Source organism: Lytechinus variegatus, chromosome 3 (assembly GCF_018143015.1).
Source record: "Lytechinus variegatus isolate NC3 chromosome 3, Lvar_3.0, whole genome shotgun sequence".
NCBI classification, from domain to species: domain Eukaryota; kingdom Metazoa; phylum Echinodermata; class Echinoidea; order Temnopleuroida; family Toxopneustidae; genus Lytechinus; species Lytechinus variegatus.
In genome coordinates, this window is record NC_054742.1 from 40,667,677 (window position 1) to 40,689,514 (window position 21,838).

At 35.8% G+C, this 21,838-nt stretch overlaps 2 protein-coding genes across 4 annotated transcripts in view; one reads left to right on the forward strand and one right to left on the reverse strand.

The window, feature by feature from the left end:
- Positions 1–2,968, forward strand: part of LOC121411018 (ubiquitin-like modifier-activating enzyme 1) — a 37,150-nt gene extending 34,182 nt beyond the window's left edge. For all 3 annotated transcript variants that reach the window (XM_041603478.1, XM_041603477.1, XM_041603476.1), the window contains exon 24: positions 303–2,968. In XM_041603478.1, coding sequence (XP_041459412.1) covers positions 303–438 — 136 coding nt within the window. In that variant the 3' untranslated portion in view covers positions 439–2,968. The remainder of the gene's footprint in view (positions 1–302) is intronic.
- A 675-nt stretch (positions 2,969–3,643) lies between these two features.
- LOC121411019 lies at positions 3,644–17,399 on the reverse strand. Its single transcript, XM_041603479.1, has 6 exons — positions 17,162–17,399; positions 9,354–9,534; positions 8,492–8,692; positions 7,211–7,443; positions 5,819–6,634; positions 3,644–4,767 (listed from the first exon to the last, which is right to left on the reverse strand). The coding sequence occupies exons 2-6, from the start codon at positions 9,500–9,502 to the stop codon at positions 4,007–4,009; spliced, it is 2,160 nt and encodes a 719-aa protein (XP_041459413.1). The 5' UTR covers positions 9,503–9,534; positions 17,162–17,399; the 3' UTR covers positions 3,644–4,006.
- Positions 17,400–21,838: the final 4,439 nt, after the last annotated feature.

The following is a 21,838-nucleotide window of genomic DNA, read 5'->3' on the forward strand; positions in this document are numbered from 1 at the left end:
CAGTGTTATGCTTGTTGAATTTTTCTCTTTTTATTCAAATCAAGTTTTTGTTGGGGTGGACTTGTCCTTTAATGATTGTTCTAATACGAATGAGCCAGCGTTATGACCTTATATCACTGCTCCTAACTTTACTTCAGCTGAATGATATAAGTATAGCCAGAATATATCATAGGCAATTCTAAGTATAGTAGTTATGATTTGGGTTTCAGGAAAAAGGGAAATAATGAATCCTTTGAAGGAACTAACACTTGTTGAATGCTTTGAAATAACATTTGATTAAATCTGCTTTGATCCATGTGTAGAATGTCGGAGGTGGTGACCAAGGTTTCCAAGAAGAAGATCCCCAAACATGTGAAGAGTTTGGTCTTTGAGCTATGCTGCAACGACACAGATGGTGAAGATGTAGATGTGCCCTATGTTAGATATACCTTCCGCTGAATGCACATCATCGTCAATACCAAGCTCTCTTCTATGTCTACTCCATGTATGAAATCATTTACATTTAAATGTTTATTCATTTATTCATTGTCTATGATTAACAACTGGGGAATGTAACATATTTACAATTAATTGTAATTCTTTGTACATGGTTAATGATGGACTCACTATCATCCTTAATTAGTATGATTCATTGTATTAAAAAGGAACCAGGGCTTAATACCTAACCATGAATTAATAAGAAATTCAATGAAAAAAAAAATCTGGTGTCCAAGAAATTACAAAAGAATACACAAATGTGTACCTTCATCAGTTTATTATGACTACTTGTTTCAATAGAATGGGGCATTCAATAAATAAAGATGTTGATATGAAATCCTTAACTAATGGAGGTTATTCCATGGGGTGGGCCAATTTCACGAAAGGTTTGTATGAGTTCCTTGTCCAATTGTTAGTTTGTAGGGGCAAGGCCATGAATTTCAGTAATTCAAAACTTAAATAAAAAAAAAAAATCTTTACTGCAGGATGCTATGTGATTATAAAAACCAGATTTGATTGTAACAGGATTTTTCATTTGCTAATTGCAAAAAAAAAGGCTGTACTATGAAGCAGATCTAATGATTAGAGATGGTTTTAATTAAAATTTGACATGTTCAAATACTATGCACTCATATTGCGAGAAAAAAAATCAATTTTATTACAGGAGCATTATATTACAAACATGTCACTGTCTTATTTATTAATATTTAGATTAAAATATTACCCCTTTTTTGTGTGTATCTTAAAGTATGTTACTGTGTGAAGAAATGGATGATTTTTGTTTCAGGAATAGACATTGAAGACCTGTTACGGAATGAGTCACTGTGTAGATAAAAAACATGCTAAACATAAATACATGTAGTAAACTGTATATTTAGAAATGGCCTAACCTTTTTTTTTCTTTTCCTCAATAATGGTTTTGTTCTCAATGAACCATTCTAAATGTTAAGTGTAATCTACTCGCTCATGTGGAGTTGAAGTTGGATTTTTTTGTGTATTATGTTAAATTGTCTGATGATAAAGTGTATCAGTCAGGTAGCATACAAGGTACAACAATTATACAGTCTTTAAAGGTATTAACTGTTCTTTGTAATGACTACAATCTATAAAGTATGTAGTTCTGACCCCCCTCCCTACAATTGAACCTAATTTCTTTTTTGTCTTGCCTAAACAGACTTTGGCAGAGACCTTGTAATAACTCTTCCCGTTAGTCTGTTATCACACTTTTGGTACAAATGATCCTTGGGTAATACCACATGTGTGTTGATGGTGGGGCCAAAAGTTTATATTGCATGTTTTATTGATAGCGAAATCAAGCTAGACTCATAATTTAAGAACCACCTTGTCTAGTCCATATGAAAAGATTCAACCCTATCTAGGCACCTTTTGATCCAAGATTTGCAATGCCTGGGTACGCAGATCCGAAATTTCTTAACATATTGTAAGTGCATGTCAGACTGGAAATTGCTCCAAAATGTGATTTGTTTTTTCAACCAGTTAAACTGTTCTAAATGGATTTATTTTATGCTGTTTATGATCTGAAGAGTCCCCAGCAAAGTTCGTTGAAATGATGAAAAACTAAGGGTGGAAAAAATCCCCAAAATACATAAATATCAATTTGCATGAAATAAACTAAACAATTTTGAAGAATATGGCCCAGACAAACTGCATGCCAAATTTTGGTACGGCCGAGATCTCAAGGGGGGCCCACGAGCCAATTACCTCGCCCTAGATAGGGTTAATGTTCTCAAATGGCTTGAGTAGTTAATATGATGGAGAAAAAATACAGGTTTTGGGTTTATGTTTAAATTAATGTGATTACCCCATGAAGAATTGAAAAGGTCCATATGCAAATATGTGTGCATACCAACTGCCGCTTCAGTAGATAGTGCCACGAGTTAACGTGTCCTATAGAAGTTTGAATATTATTGTCAAGTGGATTGATGAAATCAGTCCCATGTAATGAATTAAATGCCTGACCTAGCATATTGTTTATCTGTAACCAATGTTTTTGAAAGAGCTATATAAAAGCTGTCCTGATGTAATCAGATTTAGTAAAGACAATTGTTTTGAATGTCACAAGTTATTTATTGGTTAGACATATATCTAAGAAATCAATATTAGAACCTCCCGTCATTCGTGTGTTCAGGTTCATAAAAGCAGTATTGTTGTTTAACAATAAAGGGGCATATAAGTAATCGTGAAAAAATTGAAGCTAATTTTAGCAATTATCAATTGTGATGTCTACTGAGATACTAAATAACCCAAAAGCATGAAAAAAAGTGTAAATTTGTGCCTTAATTATTTTGGTTTCCTTTTTGTTTTGTAATTATTTCTGCACCCAAAGACACAACCGTGTACAACAACCTTCCAGCATATTGGCTGCGTACCATTGCCTCCTCAATATTGTATATTTTGTGCTAGATAAAACTTTTTTTGGTCTTTGTCTTGACTGTATTGTGAAAATGAATAAAAGCCTCTGTGGAATGCACATTTTGTTGAGTGATAAGTTTCCTATATTGTCCACTACTGAGCCTCGTCCATTTTTTAAAAATGAAACTAATGAATCACAAACAAAATAAAAACAAATGGAAGCAAAAATCAGTAATTTTATAATGGACATCTTTGATAGATATTGAATGACAGATACTGGGTGATGATATCTCGTAATACTTCAAAAACGAGTTTGATTTTCTCGTATGCACATATTGGCAATATTCATTCTACATTTGTGGTGACCATTTTTTTATTGATAATATTACATTGGATATTCTTACCTTAAATTTGGTCACTTTTGAACTATAGCATCAATAAATCTATTGAGCGTTATTTTAAAATGTCCAATTCATATGACATTTTTGGCAAGATTTTTTTTTTCTGCAGCATTAAGGTTGAGATGATATAGTTCCATACTACCTTAGACCACCCCACTTTTTTTGTGATTAAATTTCCTCTATTTTGACTTCCTCTAGGCAATGCCCACTTACAAGAAAAGGTCACCACAGTTTGCTTCATTCCAATTATTCAGCTATCATCACTTGAATCCCTGCACAAAAATGAACTTCAGGACAAGCAGAACATAAACACTTCTTGTTGTTTTTTATTTGATTTTAAAAGGAGAGCGAAAAACACAGTTCAGGGCCCCGTCTTACAAAGAGTTACGATTGATCCATAATTCTATGGAAATCCATCAGTATCATAATTTTTATACAGCAAATTTCCTTTGTAAACAAAGGAGAACACAATAAATTATCAATGAATTCGTGTCTATACATTCATGTCTACAAAATATTTTTAACAAACATGCCCTTTATATGTTGACTTTGCTGGCTTTCCATAGTTGTGATTGATCGGCTCAATCGCAACTCTTTGTAAGATGGACTCCAGGCCTTCCCACTGCATAAAACGTGATGGAAACTTTGATTGGTGTTTGAGCCCTATTTTCTGATAGTAGTTAAATCTTTAAGATAAAACCCTGATGCCTCTACCTTATTCTTAGTTCCCTGGTGCGTGCGTATATTATACAGAATTACTTTTCATCAGGAGATTGAGTCTTCAGCATGTTATCAGCTTTGGCTCTTTCTTGACGAACTTTCTCCTGCATGAGCTGTATCTCCGCCTCTTGCTTCCTTCTTGTCAGCTCCATCTGCTGCTTTGCTGCCTGTACCTCCACTTCAAGTAGCTCTCGCCGACACCTGGCAGCTCCTGCATCCTCTTTCGCTTTCTCCACTTCATAAAAGAGCAGATCCATCCGTGCTTTTCTCTCTTCATCAGCCAAATCAAAGCCAGCTCCTTCCTTGTTTTCATGTTCTTTCAGGTTTTCGCTATCTTCAAAGGTGCCATGAGGATCTTCGGTTTGGTCAAGGTGGTCATCAATATCATCCTGTTCCTTTGGATCCGTTTCCACAGGAATGAAACTGTCATCCTGCTCCATGATATCATCCTCTATATAATGTGGTTCTATCTGCAACATTTCATGTTCATTTTTGTCGTGTGAAGTAGATATTGAGTTGGCAAGAACAACCTCACCAGTGTTTGTTTTTTCAGACCGATTTCCATCCACAGATTCTCTTTTATTTCTACCCTCAGGGACTATTTCAGTTTGTGTTCCCATGTCTATGGAGATCTTTCTTGGCTTCTTAATTGAAGAATCAGTACTGCTCTTTGAACCTTTGCCATTTTCCTGCTGACTATGCTTATCAGCCCCTCTTGGTACTCCTTTCCCTCTCAATTCATCTCTTTCAGATCTGGTTTGTGTGCCTATTGAAGAAGTTTGTTCAAGAACTTCATCTGTAAGAAGAGAGTAAATCAATAACATGTATTAGCTTACAAAAAAAGAACAGAACACATAGTGTTCTAAAAAATGCTGATACTATCAAGGTTTTTTCAGTTTAATTTTATGTTCATCAGACAGAGGGATTACTTTGAAGTACGAATGTGAGTGATGCAAGGCGCAGACACTGATTCTCTCATTTATTTCAATAGGCAAAGGCCTCCTCCATGCAGTAGAGACGGATGCAAAAATATTGATTTACTTCTGAATGTACTGAAGACAAGGGTAATCTTGTGTAAATACAGACCATCTAAGCATATGCACAAAAAAACAGGACAGAGCTAAAGGTTCAGACTAAATATCTTGGTACCTGGATGGCTTCTACAGAACAGGAAGTAATACTAGTTATAGAGCTGTGGCATGGACATTTGCAAACATGTTTGGCAATCTACCCATAGCTTAAAGAGCTGATTTTTAATAGCAAAGGTTAAATCTGTTCTACTTTGTGGCATAGAGGCTTGGACCCTATTAGTGCAACATAAAAAAGAGCATTGGATGGTATTATGCTAACATTTGCTTTGGATGTTTTGTGGAAGGACCGCATAAAGTTAGACCTGAAGGGTCCCCTACCAAAGGTTATAAGCAAAGTAAGAGAAATGAGACTAAAAATTGCAGGACATAATTTAATATATTTGAACTGATACAGGAAAGAAGACAAGGAGGGTAACATAGATCGATAGTATTATTAGGGACACTGGGCTTGATAATTCATTTGACAACTTCGTTCATGATTGTCGTATCGGCTGATGCTAGTCTTTGTGATACTCAAACTATTAATAAAGATCAACCTGTAAACCATAATCATGTAACAAAATTTGGGTCCTTTTTAAAAAAAAGAAAAAACCTTAGGAAGTCCCCTGATGCATGATCCTGAAATAGAAAATTAGAATTTTTTGAATGATTTTTTTCAATTGCATTTGTTATCGCAACTCATCCTGCAATGGGCCCTCCTAAAAACACTTATTTAGTAGCATTTTGTTAAATCTAAATGAGGCACAACACACATACCTTCCGTTTTGATAATGATTTGAATTTCTTCCACATCCTTGTCATTTGTTTCTTCCCTTCCTTTGTGTCTTGCATTGCTAATACTTGTGACGTTTGATATGATGGGTCCTCCTGTATCAAGAACAGACTCAAGATCAGCCATGCTATCAATGGATCTCACTTGACTAACAGTCTGGTAAGTAATAGTCGATTCATCAGCTGTTGATTCCGGAGCAGACCCATGATTGTCCTCGGAATGCAGATGTTGCAATGACACATCTAAACTGGCAGCTTCGGCAGAAGTGCTGTAATGGGCTTGAGTGTCATCATGCCTCACTTCAACTGCCTTTCCCAAGAACTCTCCAACAGTGATGGTATTTGACATCAATCGTTGTGGCATAGGAGGTGAGAACTGCTCCATTTGTGACAAAATGGTGCGCGGCTGCCCTGCTATCGGCCGTGATCTGTTAGAACTCTGTGCAAAGCTCTGCGATACTGTTATCATCTGAGGTTGTCCCTGAATGTTACTACTACGCTGATCTGCTGATGTTAAATCTTGTATGAGGTAGCCCTGATTTGTTCTCAGTTCGGATAATCCCTGGACTCCCCTAGATTGTGGGTCATCTACTGATCTATGTATTTGTACAGGCTGCGGCTGTCGTTGGCTGTTTCTTTTGTTCTGTAGTACAAATTGCCGCAGATCAGAGTCACCTTGGTAGTTGGAAAACTCCTGTGCTGGCTTTGTAACATGATACCCCCTCCGTTGTGCGTTATGTGGATTGTATCCTCCTTCCTGCTGTGTACGCTGCTTTACAGCCTTTTTGACCTTCAGTTGAGCTACGAAAAAAAAGTCAACACAGTAAAATCAAGCAATATAATACATGTAGTTCTTTGAATATTGAAGAGAATGGCTTAAAAAATTTATTCAAAGTTTACAATAACTCCTTCCATCAGCATACCCACCCCCACCCCCCTAAAAAATAAATAAAAATCACTGACTAAAAACTCATAATTCAATCAAGATGCAAATGTATTATGAAAATTTGAGCAGTTTCTTATTATTTTTTTTGAAGAAGTATAGGACACTCAATTGACTGATTCTGAGATAATTCAAATTTTATGGGATCAAATGCAACAAGAAAATAGACTGACATTGCTCTATATGAGGTATGGGCAGGTGCAAAGGAGAGATGACGAGTCTGTTTTAAGAAGGGTGTATGGCATTGATAAGGGTGGCTCGAGTAGAAGGGTATAATTAGAGAAGATAATAGAAAATATATGAAACTGGCAAAGTAGGGGGATAGGGATGAAGAAGCCATGACCACTCTCAACCTAGTGTTAAATAAAACCTGATTAATAAATATTTTTATGAATTTTTATGACTATTAAAATCAAAATAAGTGGCATACATACCGGAATTGCTTGTCCTGCCATGATTGGATTTTCGACTGGTAAACGATCGAGCGTTGAGGAGAGTTGGGGTGCTAGTGTTTCTAAGCCTGACTGGCACATTTTGTCTTGACTTAAAGCCCCGAGAGGGCGGCCTTGAAGAAGAGCATTCTAGTCCAAGTTGCCGTCTCTGTGCCATTGAAAATTGTGAACGTGCCTTCATATTCATCCAACACTTGCGGAGTTGAGAGGCGTCCCTGGCAATAGGAAATATAAAGAGGTTTTACAATAATGAGGGGAAAAGAAAGCATGGAAAGAAAGGCAAACAAATGCTTCTTTAATAATTTAATTTCTCAAAAGAAATATTAATATCCATACCAGATCTTTCACTCAAAGCTCATATGTAATACTGGTAGGTGTTTCATAAAGTTGTTCGTAAGTTAAAAACGACTGGTGATCCTTTCTTATGGTAAATGGTACATTAAATTGGCAATGGTTTAGCGCGTAAGAAATAATCACCGGTCGTTCTTAAAGAGGAATCCAACCCAAATAAAAACTTGTTTCTGTCAGGAAAAGAAATATCAGACAAGGTGATAGGTGAAAGTTTGAACAATATTGGACAAACAAAAAGAAAGTTATGAATTTTTAAAAGTTGTAATATTGGTAATCACTATACCCATGGAGACTTCAAATTGGCCGCATGTGTGATGTCATAGTGATGTAAGCCAAGGACTACTCTTCCATGTACTCCAGTACATATAATGGCTAAAATGTAATTTTTCTCCAAAAGTTTTATTTCAAATTATATTTTTCTTTCATGAGGACATAAAACAATATACTACCTGTGCTGTATTTAGATTACTGCCACAGGGGAATTGGTACTTAGGAGAAAACCACAAATCCCTGATAATAAAGTACATGGCCTATGGGAAAGTTGTCCTTGCCCCTTGTCATAATTTACCTACCCAGTTGCCAATTTGAAATCTACATGGTATTAGTGATTTCAATTTTAAAACAGCTCTAACTTTCTTATTACTTGTCCGATTTCTTTCAAAATTTTACCATTCTGTTTAATTTATTTTTCTCCTTCCCAACACAACATTTTATGGCCAAGGCTGGATTCCCCTTTAAAGTCATTCTTAACTTCCGAACAGCTTTATGTCATATGACTCATATCCATTGGGATGTTTGCCTGTAAAAGGTATATCAAAACTTTTTGGGGGGCATATTCTTCTAAATAATCTTTATAGAACTATGGGTGGCTCTACTTGCTAGGTACCAACAATGATATCATTTTTGACTAACCTTTTACAGAACCCTGGTTGACTGTTATACTTTTCAGTTATCAACTGCCATGCTTCTGTGGGAGTCAGGTTTGATGGGCGCCACTTCATACCAGCGTCCTTTGAAACTCTGCGATCCAAGACACACTTGTACTCTGAGATGAGGGACACCAGGACATTCCGCTCTTCTTGACGGAAATTAGTCCTTTTAAGAATGTTGGATCTGAAAGTAGTCAAAAGCTTATGACTTAGTAAACCAATTAGGTAGAGATTCATACAAGTTCTTTTTACAACTGGGTGATGTGAAGATAAACAGAATTCAGGTTTTGACTGTTGTACGTCTGCCTTCAGGGCTCAAAAGACAGTCTTGGTAAGAGATTCCATTGAATTACTGTTAGATGGCAAAGCAGTCATAATAGTAATTTCTATGCAAAAGGTAGTGGTGTATATTTGGAGCAAAGGGGTAGCTAAGGGCGCGTACATGTCTAGGTGGGCACCACTTTAAAAAAAGTGGGGGGGGGGAGAAAAAGACTGGAAAGTGGAATTGTACTGAAGCGATTAAAATCTATGGAGTTTTCTTTCCTTGGTAACATAGTAACAAAAGATTCATTTAATAATTCCTAAACTTAGATTATATTATCAAAAGAATGTTTTTACTACACTAATGCTAACTGGAATCAAGTTTGTAAATAGGAAACTATATGCCATTTACTACTATGTCTCGTTAGACTATATGGTAAGCTTTCAGGTTGTCCGTAACCCATGTTGAAAATATGTGCATGATTTTTTTTTTATGTTGATGTTAGTAATAAGTTATCTTCTTGTCTCGGTTGAATGTTACGGATTGCAGAGGGTTGCAGATATATGTAACAAGATGAGATTACCTATTTTTGGTGGCATCGAGCTCAACCAGTTGATATGAAGACCCACTGCCTTGTTGATTTAACTCAGAAGAGGATGACTGGAGTATTTCTGACTCTTGCAGAGGATCAATGAGGACTTGCTGTGTCATGTTGATTATATCCTGGTTCATCAATCATCCACCAAGTTACTCCAACTTATCACCTGGAATAGAGCGGGGGGGGGGGGGGAATCAAAATATAAATAAATTACTATACAGTGCGTATCAAAAAAAAGTTTACACTTTGAAAAAGCCCTGGGAATTTAAAAATATACAACATGTGGGTAATTTTTTCACATACAATCCTGGGTTTGGGTCTCATCTATCCAATGAAAGTTAAAGTTTTGACAGAATGTTACAATTGAGTGAGCACTGCCCATTTTTGTAAAGCTCGCTGAAATCTGTTTGCGCAGAAATGCCCGTTTGTACGCTGTGTCAAGGGGAAAGGGTGAAATCAAACTTACCCTGCGAAACATTTCTCATACATTTCCCTTGCACTTTTAGTCAATTGAAATAAAACGGATACATTCAAGCATTTTCTAACAATTTTGCCACCCAAATTGAATTTTTTTCACTTAGTATACACAACTTTTACCCTTTTTTTTGCCTGCTGGATCTGAGGACATAACTGAATCTGAAACAAAGTTTATATCAGACATCTCTAGCACTTTTTCACTAAGTTTTTATCATTTAAAGTGGGTTTACATTTCATTTTTTATTTAATACTTGTTTCTCCACACTTTTTCCAAGCTTGACAGTGATTAACAAAATGAAAATCAAGCCTAAGCCATTTCATGTAAATCACAGCTCAGTGTAAAGCAAATATCGTCCCGATGGCCTTGGTGTGTGGGGGATTGGGGGGTGGCGCAATGCACTCCTCGAAGTGGTTTGGGCAAAGAAACAAGTTAAATAGGTAAAAGATATCTTCAAATCAATTCTACTAGCTAAATTCCATGTGTTATTCATGAGTAAGGTCTAATTTTATTTGCATAACTATTCAAAGTTCTGCGCAAATCATTTTTCACTAACTTTTCAAAAGTAAGTGGTGCTCACTCAAGCGGAAATATTTTTCGACAGTTTTATCGTCATTTGCTTAAATGGACCTGTACCAATGTTAAAATGTGGAAAAATCTTCAGGATATTACAAATGTAAAATTTTACAGGATTTCTTCTGAGTGTAAACTTTTTTTTGATACGCACTGTAGTTTGGAGTGTCACAATGATCTTTTTCATTGTTTTTTTTATATGAATGGATTTATAATTAATTACCCATACCTATTAAGCTACTAAACAATTAAGAAGCATATAAACCTAATTACCCTTATTAATAAAAAAACGCATTTAAAAAGAATATTGAAGAAGAAATTCCCATAAAATTTAAACATATACAGGTAAAACACGCTATAACAAACACGTGAAGGCTTGATTTTTTTTTCTTTTTATTCCTTAGTCTGTTCCCCTTTACATTGTCATGCTTGAAAACGTGTGGAGAAATACATATGAAACGCATCAAACCTCTCATCAAAGGACAGTATGCAATTAAGAAAAATGTTGGGAATGTTTTAAATTAATTTTAGTTAACTTTGATTTGTTTCATTTTATGTCCCAGGTCAGATCCAGCTGTCACAAACAACTCGAAGTCTTGTTTACGAGGGTTAGCCAAAATGTCAAAAGAAGTTGCATTTTTATTTAATTGATAAAAATGCAAAATATATGAAAAATGCACATCATTGTTCATTCCTTTTATGCCCTATCATTATTTGACACAGAGTGAAAATCAGCATTTTGGCGCAAACCAATTTCTGGGAGCTTTGCAATTTAAGTGAGTAGTGTTCACTCAAGCGTTACATCCGGGCATGGATGTAGGCAAAGTAGGAGAGAGTTCAAGATGTGAAAAATAACCCCATAATGTCAACTCTAAAAATGCCAGGGCCTTTTTCAAAGTGTAACTTTTAATGTAAAGTATAGTGTAATTGGTATAGCCAATCATAGGCGGATCCAGCCCTATTTTATTGGCGGCGCAAAAAAAAAGAAGGGAAATGAGAGGAGAAAAAAAAAAGAAGAAACAAAAAGGGCTAGGAGGAAACGAGTGAATAAAAAACAAAGTGAGGGGAAGACTAAGAATATTAGAAAAAAAATCATGTCACTATAAAAGATTTTCGCTCTCGCTTCGCGCTCACATTGCATGTTCGATGAGATACAGATCCTGCTCAATAGGCTGAAATTGAGCTTAAAGGGGTATTCCGGGCTGAAAATATTCTTATTTTAAGAAATAGGGTAAAATTCATAAAGCAAAATACAGAACATTTCATAAAAATCTGATAACAAATGACGAAGTTATTGAATTTTAAAAGTTTAGCAATATATTGTGAAAACATATGCACGTCCTCATGAATATTAGGTGGGCTGATGATGTCACATCCCCACTTTCCTTTTTATGATTTTTGCATGAAACCACAATCATTTCATTTTTTTTCATACATGTATGAATGATATGTCCCCCTAATTATTTGCAGCAATGAAAATCTAATGCACTAAATCAGTTGGCAATTCGATTCTTTTAGTTCTTGGAGGAAACAATTGAATAAACCTAATTTCTTAAATTAAAATACAAGAGAAGAAGTGGGATATGGCGTCATCAGTACGCTTATTGAATATTAATGAAGACATGCCTAAAACTATACCGGAATGATACAAATCTTTAAAATAACATAACTCTGTAATTCCTTGTCCGATTTTGATCAATTTTTTTTCTATATCTGTTCAAATCATATTATTTTTAGCCTGGAGTACCCCTTTGAAGCATTCGGTTTTAACAAATTCATTTCAAAAGAGCTCTGGAAAGTGTCTCCTTTTGGTTTGAACATCATTCATTTTTTTAAGCTCGCACTTCGCGTTGCCTTATTGATTTAAAAAGATAACCCTAATTTTCATAATGCAAAAAATGTGTTTTGACTTAATTGATTCTCGGTCTAAATTTTAAAAAAAGGAAAGAAAGAAAGAAAGAAAGAAAGAAAAGAAAAGGAGATCGCGATGCGTGTCGAGCACGCATGTTTATCGAGATACGCAGCTTGTTCTTCATTTAAAACACGCTTAATCCAGTTTCAGACAGAAAATAAAATTAATGCACGTAGGAAAAAACCTATCCTTTTCATGATTACAAAATATTTTTCTAAATCTCTTTTTTCCCCGCTCGGATCGACTTCGCTCTCGCATAGAATGCCCATCTTGTTCAGGATTTAGGAAATTGCTTAGAATGTCAAATTTTCATGTCGGAATATAAACAAAAAACCTGTGTGCGATTCGCGCTCGCATTATTTGATTGTAGAAATATGTATCGTTTTCCTTGGTAACTGCAAATATTAGCAGGTCCCATTTCGATCAGGCCTGTATATCACAAATTTCAGCTCGCGCGAATCAGTTAGTTACATTGTGTTCACGATCACCAATATTGCTCAGAAATTTCAATTTTAAGGACAAGATATACATGAAATTTCCAAAAAATTTAGCTTGCGCTTCGCGCTCGCATTGTCTGGGATTGTTCAAAATCATTTTTTTTTATAAGAATGAAGATAAGAAGTAACTGTTAAGACTACTCTTTCAAAGAAAATAACAAAAGTCAGCTTTGAGATGCCGACCGGGAAAATGTGTAGAAAAATAATTCCCCCCCCCCCCCTAATCGCGAAAGCTGGATCCGCCCCTGAAGGCAATGACATGAAAATAATAATAATAACAATAATGATATACAGCTCTTGTATAGCGCATATCATGATTATGAATAATGTCTCTATGCTCTTCCAAAGGACTTGGATATTATTACCCCAGCTGTAGCTTGGTAGCGGTGGCAGCCATGGCAGACTTGAGACATGCATGCAACGAAATTTCGACATCATAACTGAACCAAAAGAGTCTTATGCAATCAATCATAAAAGTATACATTGCAAAACAAGGGGAATAAATGTTTTGTAATTTTATGAACAAAAATTTTAGTCAAATTAAGTAAAAACGAGTTCAAATCATTCATTTGAAAATAGTAACATGACTGAATTTAATATAACGCTTACTTTTATTATGACGTGGCAGATTACTAGTAATCCCCTCAGTTTAATAATTGTACTATTTTCATATGACTGTTTTTTAACGAGTTTATTCAAATCTTATGAGAGTTTTTTTCGAAATGCCAAAACGGAGCATACATGAAGGCTACACAAGTTATTATTTTACTTCCACTGAAAACATCCTATAGGTTTAAGCCTACTTTCATAAATTATAAAAGTAAAATATTCTGGGTGTATCCATAATGTTATGTGATGATAAGACATATCTCACACATTCAATGATATATTAATACAGAATCAATACTTCTACGGGAGGTATACCAAATCCAACTCATTCTTCTTCCAGCTAAACTTTTGACACACGCACATTTTATGGGTTTCTTATTCACTACATTTCATGTTCTCCCTAAAAGGTCAACTCCCCAAATTCAGAGTAAAGTTATGAAGTACAGATTGTTTTGGTCAAGCGTCCAAGGTTGACCAACACCTGTTTGGTTGTAAAGAATCTAGACCAGACCAATATAAAAGGGGTTCACTCCTGAACCAAATCAGATTGCAGATTGGAGTATACATGTAGATTTGAGAATGGTTTAGACAGTTACAGAAGAGTTTATATTTTATACTTCATCAGTTAGCAGAGTTTATCTTCATCTTCAGAGTATAGTCACCATCAGACTCACGCATGTCATTATCATCAAGTAATCATCTTTAATTAATAAATGTATATATGAACTGTACATCCTGCATCAACTCGTCTCATTTAAGTCTGGTTGAAAGCAAACGTGCAATATCGATCCAAGACAACACAACAATAATTATCATATCAACATGTGATTTTGAAATCGTTCAATAAATTATTCATCGTTCTATTTTCTAAGCAATATTCCTTATATATAGACGCCAAATATATTTTGACTGCTATATGCTAGGTCTAGTGTATTTCACAATTCGTCAAAATGATTTTAGTCTTGTCAGATGTTGTACCTATAAGGACAACTCTGCCGAAAGTTTCAATATGAAGACAAGAGATGGAAGCTTGAATCATTTTGTGAAACGGGCTTAGAAAGTTCCAGCTTTCGCCAATAAAAAGAAAGGACCATTTTCATCCACATTTTCCACGATTGGCCGTTAAAAGCTGATAAAAGGCTTATAAAGTTTTAAGGACATCTTTAATTTCTTCTTACAAATAAATTAAGGTGTCTCAAGAACGTAAATAAATAAACACCCCCAAATATTGCAAGAATGAGCTCATTTTTTAAATTATGCATTCAAGACCATAAAGGTGAAAACTGTAATCATGATCAAGATTTGTATATAATTATGTCCCGGGGGCCGCTTACATTGACGAGTGGATACCATGCGCGACAAAAAAAAAAACACGTATAAAAAGGATGTCTTTTTTACGATAGGGCACGTTACGTACGTAACGTGATAAGGGTATCAAAAACACAAAAATAATGAAAAAAGGGTATCTATTTCGCTAGGAAAGTTACGTGTTTAGGGTCAAATTTGCGGGGATGATAAAACAAAATTAAAATGTTTTATAAATGATGTCCTTTTTGCCCCAACACTACGTGTTAAGAGTCGATTTGCGCGAGGTGTAGAAGGTGGCGTCGTACTAATGAAGGTAAAATCGATAACCGCGACGGACCCGTGACATAACATTAAAATATCGCTGTACTTGTTTAGGGGTTCATTTCAGGGGATACTTGCCAAGAGTATCATTTTGTTTCCAATACTTGTTAAGGGTAGGGTTTCACACGCCAATACTTGTTAAGGGGTGCATTTTCAGAATATGGAAATAACGCGTTTAGGGTGCTTTCCGAGACCCATGCATGTCGCACATGGTATCCACTCGTCAATGGAAGTGCCCCCCCCCCCCCGGGAATTATGTTTAGGACCGCTTGAAGTGAATCATGAGGATATAAGTGTACCAATGAAATAATGCAAGCTCGGTATTTTTTATACTGATCTGACTTTTGATAAAGAACAAAGTGTGCAAGCGCGAAGCGCGATGAGCTGAGATTTTCCTTTAGATTTAGACCTTTTTGTAATCATGAAAAGGATTGGTTTCTTCCTGAATAAATGTTGCGAACACAAAGCGCATCAAGCTTTTCTTTTTTATATTCCAATCTGAAGCAGGTTTAGATATAATGAACAAGCTGTGTATCTATAATAAACAATTAGATTTTCAGTCTTTCCATTACTATTCATTATATTTCTTATAACATTGCATTATGAAGGGTAATTAACAAATTCCCGAGATAAATATGGCCATGTGAAGCGTATGCACAGACACCGCTAAGATGTTTATTGAAATTGGGTTCTAATCGAGTTTGCAAAATTGAGAGGTTCGACCCAATTTTCTTCCAGTTTGGTGCAATTTTTGTTTTTGCTTGTCAATCTTTCTGAACAAAATCGCATTGGGAGCGAATTTAAAATTTGTGTATTATCAAGAGTGAAAACTAATTTTTCACTATTCTATAGATATGTTTCATATTTCTTGTTTCAGCTGTTTAGACTACTTTTCGTCTTTTCCTTTATTTTTTCTTTCTTTTTTGTTCTTTCTTTCTTTTTTTCTTTCTCCCTTCTATCTTTCTTTCCGTTTTCCCCTTTCTTTTTTTAGTCTTTCTTTCCTTCTTCCTTCTATCTTTCTTTCCTTTTCCCTTTTTTCTTTCTTTCTTTCTCCCTTCCATCTTTCTTTCCTTTTTTCTTTCTGTCTTCCTTTCTACCGTTTTTATAGGGGAATGTTTCCCCTAAGTTGCGAACTTACTTGAATTTTGTATTGCAATATTTCCTGAAATCTGAACCATACTCAAATGGACATGTATATTCGCCAATTCTACGAACAGCCTTTTCTTTTTTGCCACGAGCGATCGGAAGACGGAGGTGGCAAAAATCTGATTAAATTTGGTCAAATTACTTATTTCACCACTTAAAGGTGATATATTTAGTCACATCTTTTTGCAAAATTGGTAGGCTGTGTAATGAGCAAAAAAATCAAATTTTCCCCCTAAATATAATCATCTTTGCTCAATATTTTGTTTCGGTTTTCTCCACGAAACCGTCGCATTCAACAATGGACATCAAAGACAATTAACAGTGAAGCTGCAGTTTTTTGTGCTTCTTATTGACGGTATGTAGGACTCTAAGCACTAGCGTTCCTACGGGGGGGGGGGGGGGGCAGTCTGCTTGTCAAATTTTTGGGCGGACGATTTTGCCTCCCCTGTATAATCCTAGGTACGCCACTGATTAAGCCACTGGCAGGTTAACAGAATAGTCCTTTAAATGTTCAAGTATTATGGTTCGCATGCACCTGTTTGCAATACCTCACTAATAGTACTGTATTCTTTCTTTTATTCAGTTTTATCGCGAGCCCTTTCACCTATAGTGAAAGTGAGTAGGTGACCCGTGCATCAAAACTGACTTCGTCTTAGAAATTATTTGAACATGGGTTAATATCCTAGAAATATAGGAATAGATCGTGAGCCTTCGAGCTCAACTTAAGATATCAAACTATACTCATTCGTGTCATTGCAAATAGTTTAATTAAACAATACGATGAGTCATAATCAAAACTCAAATAACTGAACCTCACCAAACGTAGGCCTAGGCCTACTTGCAAATTAATACAATACGCAATGCGATCTTGAGCTTAATGAATGGATCATACTGTCTTTCACTCAAACAATTTTGATTATTTCCCTCACAAACTTTAGAAGTTATAACTCACCTCACCTAGTATTTCTCTCTGCCTCATGTAGTAATGATGCTGCAATCGGACATTTAAAATTAACAGATTAAAGGCCTATTGCTCCTGTTGATCCACGTACATTATGAGCACGTATCATACCCATGCAGTACATGAGAATACAGTATATGAGACTGGTTACTCCATATAGGCTATACAGTTAACAGAGCACTCGTCGAGAGCTCTGTACATAAAATGTGGCTCAATAGTGATATTCTCTGTGTGTGAGGGTGTGTGTGTTGTGTGTATTCATACCGAGGGAGCATAATGATAGACAGCACAGTTTGATGTATGCATGCGAGCGAACTCAACGTGAGTGGAGTGTGCATAATGTGTGATAAAGCACTCAGATTACGAGAGCTGCTCAAATTTGTGTGTGAGAGGTATACTCGGAGATTACCGCCAGAGGGTGGGACCGTGAGGGTGGGGGTATTGTGGGGGTATATACATGTACGTAATCGATGTGGAGAGCTCAAAATCAAGTTCACAACAGTCCCGAGTTCTCAATGCTCCTTAATTGTCTAGGCCTATTTATTCGGTTCACGTGGGGGAGCTAGGGGTGTACCTTTTCGCTTCTGTTCCAATTCTGTTGTGCTTATAAATTGCCGCCCTTAATTTTCACCAATTACCGGTTTATTGCTTGTTTGTCAAACTTAGCTCCTTTATCATTTATGGTTATACATATTTTGTTAACTAATGAATTTAAAACATAATTTATGTACGTTAAGTTTTATGAAAAGTTCCGATGGTGTTCAATTATTGTGGTTAATTGGATTTGAATATATATTGTTGAGATAATTAAGTGCATGGTTGGAAATTATTAAACCATGATGGTAAGCTCACACGAATCTCGCCGATTTCACCCAATGTTCATTTTCTTCATCTCATTGAATGTGTATAAATCTAATATAAATAATAATTTCTCTCTTTCAGACCAGTCTCTTCACGCCATGCGTCTATGTTAGCCCCCCCCGGGGGGGGGGGCGCACTTCCATTGACGAGTGGATACCATGCATGCGCGTCCATGGGGTCTCGAAATTAAAGCACCTAAACACGTATTTTTTATATTCTGAAAATTGAAAATGCACCCTTAATAAATATTTGCGTGTGAAAACCCTACCCTTGACAAGTATTAGAAACAAAACGATACTCTTGGCAAGAATTCCCTGAATTGAACCCGTCACGGACTTTGGTCGTCGGTTTTATAGTACCTAAATCATTGGGTTTTAATTAGTAGTTAGGTTAGTACTAATAGTACGGCCCCAGCACCAGGGGCCCCACCGCCCACGCCTCGCGCAAATCGTACTCTAAACACGTGGTGTCGAATGTTGGGACAAAAGTATATCCTTTATAAAACATTTCAGTCTTATTTTTTATACCCTCGCAAATCTGACCCTAAACACGTAGCTTTCCTAGCGAAATAAATACCCCTTTTTCGTTTCCTTAGTGTTTTTGACACCCTTATTACGTTACTTACGTAACCTACCCTATCTTGAAAAAGACATCCTTTTTACGTGTTTTTGGGGTTGCGCATGGTATCCACTCGTCAATGTAAGTGCCCCCCCCCCCCCGGGTGTTGGGCTCACATGTGAGGAGCAGCAAATTAGAAATAAGCCGAACTTATTTTTAAGACACAAGCCCACTACACTCGATTGAAAAGAACTCCAAGACATGCCCCGAGATAAACTCTTCTCAAATGCGAATTACCATCCCTTTAGATAGAAAATTAAAGGACGAGTCCACCCCAACAAAAAGTTTATTTGAATAAAAAGAGAAAAATCCAACAAGCAAATCACTGAAAATTTCATCAAAATAAGATGTAAAATGAGAATGTTATGACATTTTAAAGTTTCGCTTAATTTCACGAAACAGTTATATGCACATCCTGGCTGGTATGCAAATGAGGAGACTATGACGTCATCCACTCACTATTTCTGTTGTATTTTATTATATGAAATATGAATATTCTAATTTTCTCCTCCTTGTCAAATGATACATTTCCTCCCTGAACATGTGGAATTAGCATTGTTTAATACTGTATGGTTCGGTCAAGTTGGTCCTTATTGTTAAATCTATAAAAAATGAAAATATTGTATAATTCAAACAATGAAAAACAAAAGAAATAGTGAGTGATGGACATCATCGACTGACTCACCTAGTTGTGCATATCACGGTTTTGTGAAAAATAAGCGAAATTTTAAAATGTCATAACTTTTTATTTCACATCCGATTTTGATGAAATTTTCAGCACTATGCTAGTTTTATTTTCTCTATTCATTCAAGTCAGCATAATGGGGTGGACGTGACCTTTAAATCGAGCAGCCACTTTGATACAAGCTAGGGGGCCTGTTCGGGCAATCGATGTATGGAAATAAAAATGCTAAAATCAAGGGGGAGGGGGGATATACATATTTGAACTCTAGATAGAGTTACCAGGAAATATTTGGCTTCGCCCCCTCCCCCCTCTGATAACATGCATACGCCGCTGCAATGAGGCGCCTTAAACCACTCGGCACCTGATGAAGGAAATTAACATAAAATTTAAAAAGTCTGTCTCGTGGGGCTTCGGTCTCACAGGCCTTCAGCCTCGCGGGCCTTCAGTCAAGTGGTCTATGATATATACATCATACTTTCTACAATAGTAAAGAGAAGTACACTTTAAAGAGGTACTCAATGCTGAAAATTGTGTAATTTGAACAAATAAAGAAAAAAAACAAATGAATAAAAAACTGAAAATATGATAAAAATCTGACAAGGAATTACAAAGTATGACATTCTAAATCTTTCCATTATTTTGGTGAAACAATTCTAAGCATGTCTTCATGAATATTCAATGAACAAACTGATTATGTCATACCTTCTCATTTGTCTTTTATTACATGAAATTATGATTATCATTTTATTTCCCTCCAAGAACTAAAATATTTGGATTGGCAACTGATTTATGCATTAGATATCCATTGCTGCAACTTATTTTATTAAAAGAGAGATGTACCATTCATACATGTATGAAGAACTGAATTATGATTTTAAGTAATAATATAAGAAAAAGGAAATTGGGGGTTTGACATCATCAGCCCACCTAATGAATATTCATGATAACATGCACATAACTGTTTTCACAATATATTGCTAAACTTTAAAATTCAATAACTTTGCTACTTGTTATCAGATTTTGGTGAAATTGTCAGTATTTTGCTCTGTGAATCTTAATCTATTTATTTAGATCTAAATATTTTCAGCCCAGAGTACCCCTTTAAGATGGTAGTATATATGTAGCTTATATACCCCCATATACATAGCCCTTGATGGGGCGGGTATCCTCAAAACTTTGCATTTTCAGCTCAATATATTGCTATCATCCCCCCAATGGTCAGACCGGATTTACCCAACTGGTCAACATGCACAACATGAAATATATGTACAGAACACCCTTGATTTGACAAAATGATAACACCATCACAAATGAAATTGATCATTCATATATTCTTTTATACCAAATGGTATCAAAAAAACAAATGTTAATAATTGGCATATTATCATACAATTACAGGTAAATATCTGTGCACAGGTATTAGGAAAACACAAATGAAAGTTCTATGCATAAAATTAAACAAAATATAAACAATACAAACAACAAGTGGAACGCCTCTGGTAGTCTCGCCTGCATTACGCGATTTGATATAGCAGCAGTGCTGACTTTAAAACATTCATATGATAATAAAATACAATGCCCATTGAACCATAATGAGTTTTTACCATTATCATGTGACCTCAGACATGTGCAAACCAATCATTCATACTTGATTACCATTGTGTTTGTGTTTCATGAACTAGATCCATAAACTGTTATGATGCGAATTCAACAAATACCCCCAACATGGCCAAAATTCCTTGCCCTCAAATGATCTTGGTTATGTGACCTGAAACAAGCTCAGGATATTCAGGCATAAATGGTTGCTCTTATGTCTAGGGCGGTTATCGTTGAGAAAATTCTCTGTTATCATGCTAAAAATATCTCAACGATATTGATAACTATCGACAAAAGAACATAATCGATACGCATTTTTTGTGCATTATAGCGATGTCACATACTCGCGTTGATAAAAATTTGTATCTGCCACTGTACCAAGAACACTTCATAATCCACGTTAATCGGATGTAATTGACTATATAGCATCTTTTAACATACATATTTAGCATAAATGCATCCTCACCTTTCACGTTATTAGCATTATTTTAGGGTTGGATAAAGTTTTATCAATAATTTTGGGGGCTTTTTGGTCATAGTTCTGAGCAGTCAAAGTCTTTTGTTTATCTGCCATTTTTATACCGTGCTCTACATCTTTGAACATAGAGTCAGCAACACATGACTAGGCTGTGTGATAGCTACCTTCTACGTTAGTTAGTTCTTTGCTAAAACTGAGCTTGCGCTTACGCTTGTGATGTTTTTTATTTGATCGAATGGAGTCCAGTGCGGTCAAGATGTTTGGATTGTCACAATCTCACTCCCACTTTGCTATGAAAAGAGCGAAGTGGGGTTGAGATCGTGTTTTGTGGCTAGTATTTTGTTGAGATTTTGGAGTAATTTATGTTGCTGTTCGATGAAGTTTGATGAAACATATGTAATGTTTTCTGTGATTTTCCATATGAAAAGTC

What these genes read in the sequence shown, in the direction of transcription:
- LOC121411019 (XM_041603479.1), bottom strand. Translation starts at nt 9,502, where the DNA reads ATGAACCAGGATATAATCAACATGACACAGCAAGTCCTCATTGATCCT. An exon ending in CTCGATGCCACCAAAAATAG is followed by an intron (nt 8,693 to 9,353) that starts GTAATCTCATCT and finishes GACTACTTTCAG; the next exon opens with ATCCAACATTCTTAAAAGGA. An exon ending in AATCATTATCAAAACGGAAG is followed by an intron (nt 4,768 to 5,818) that starts GTATGTGTGTTG and finishes CTCTTCTTACAG; the next exon opens with ATGAAGTTCTTGAACAAACT.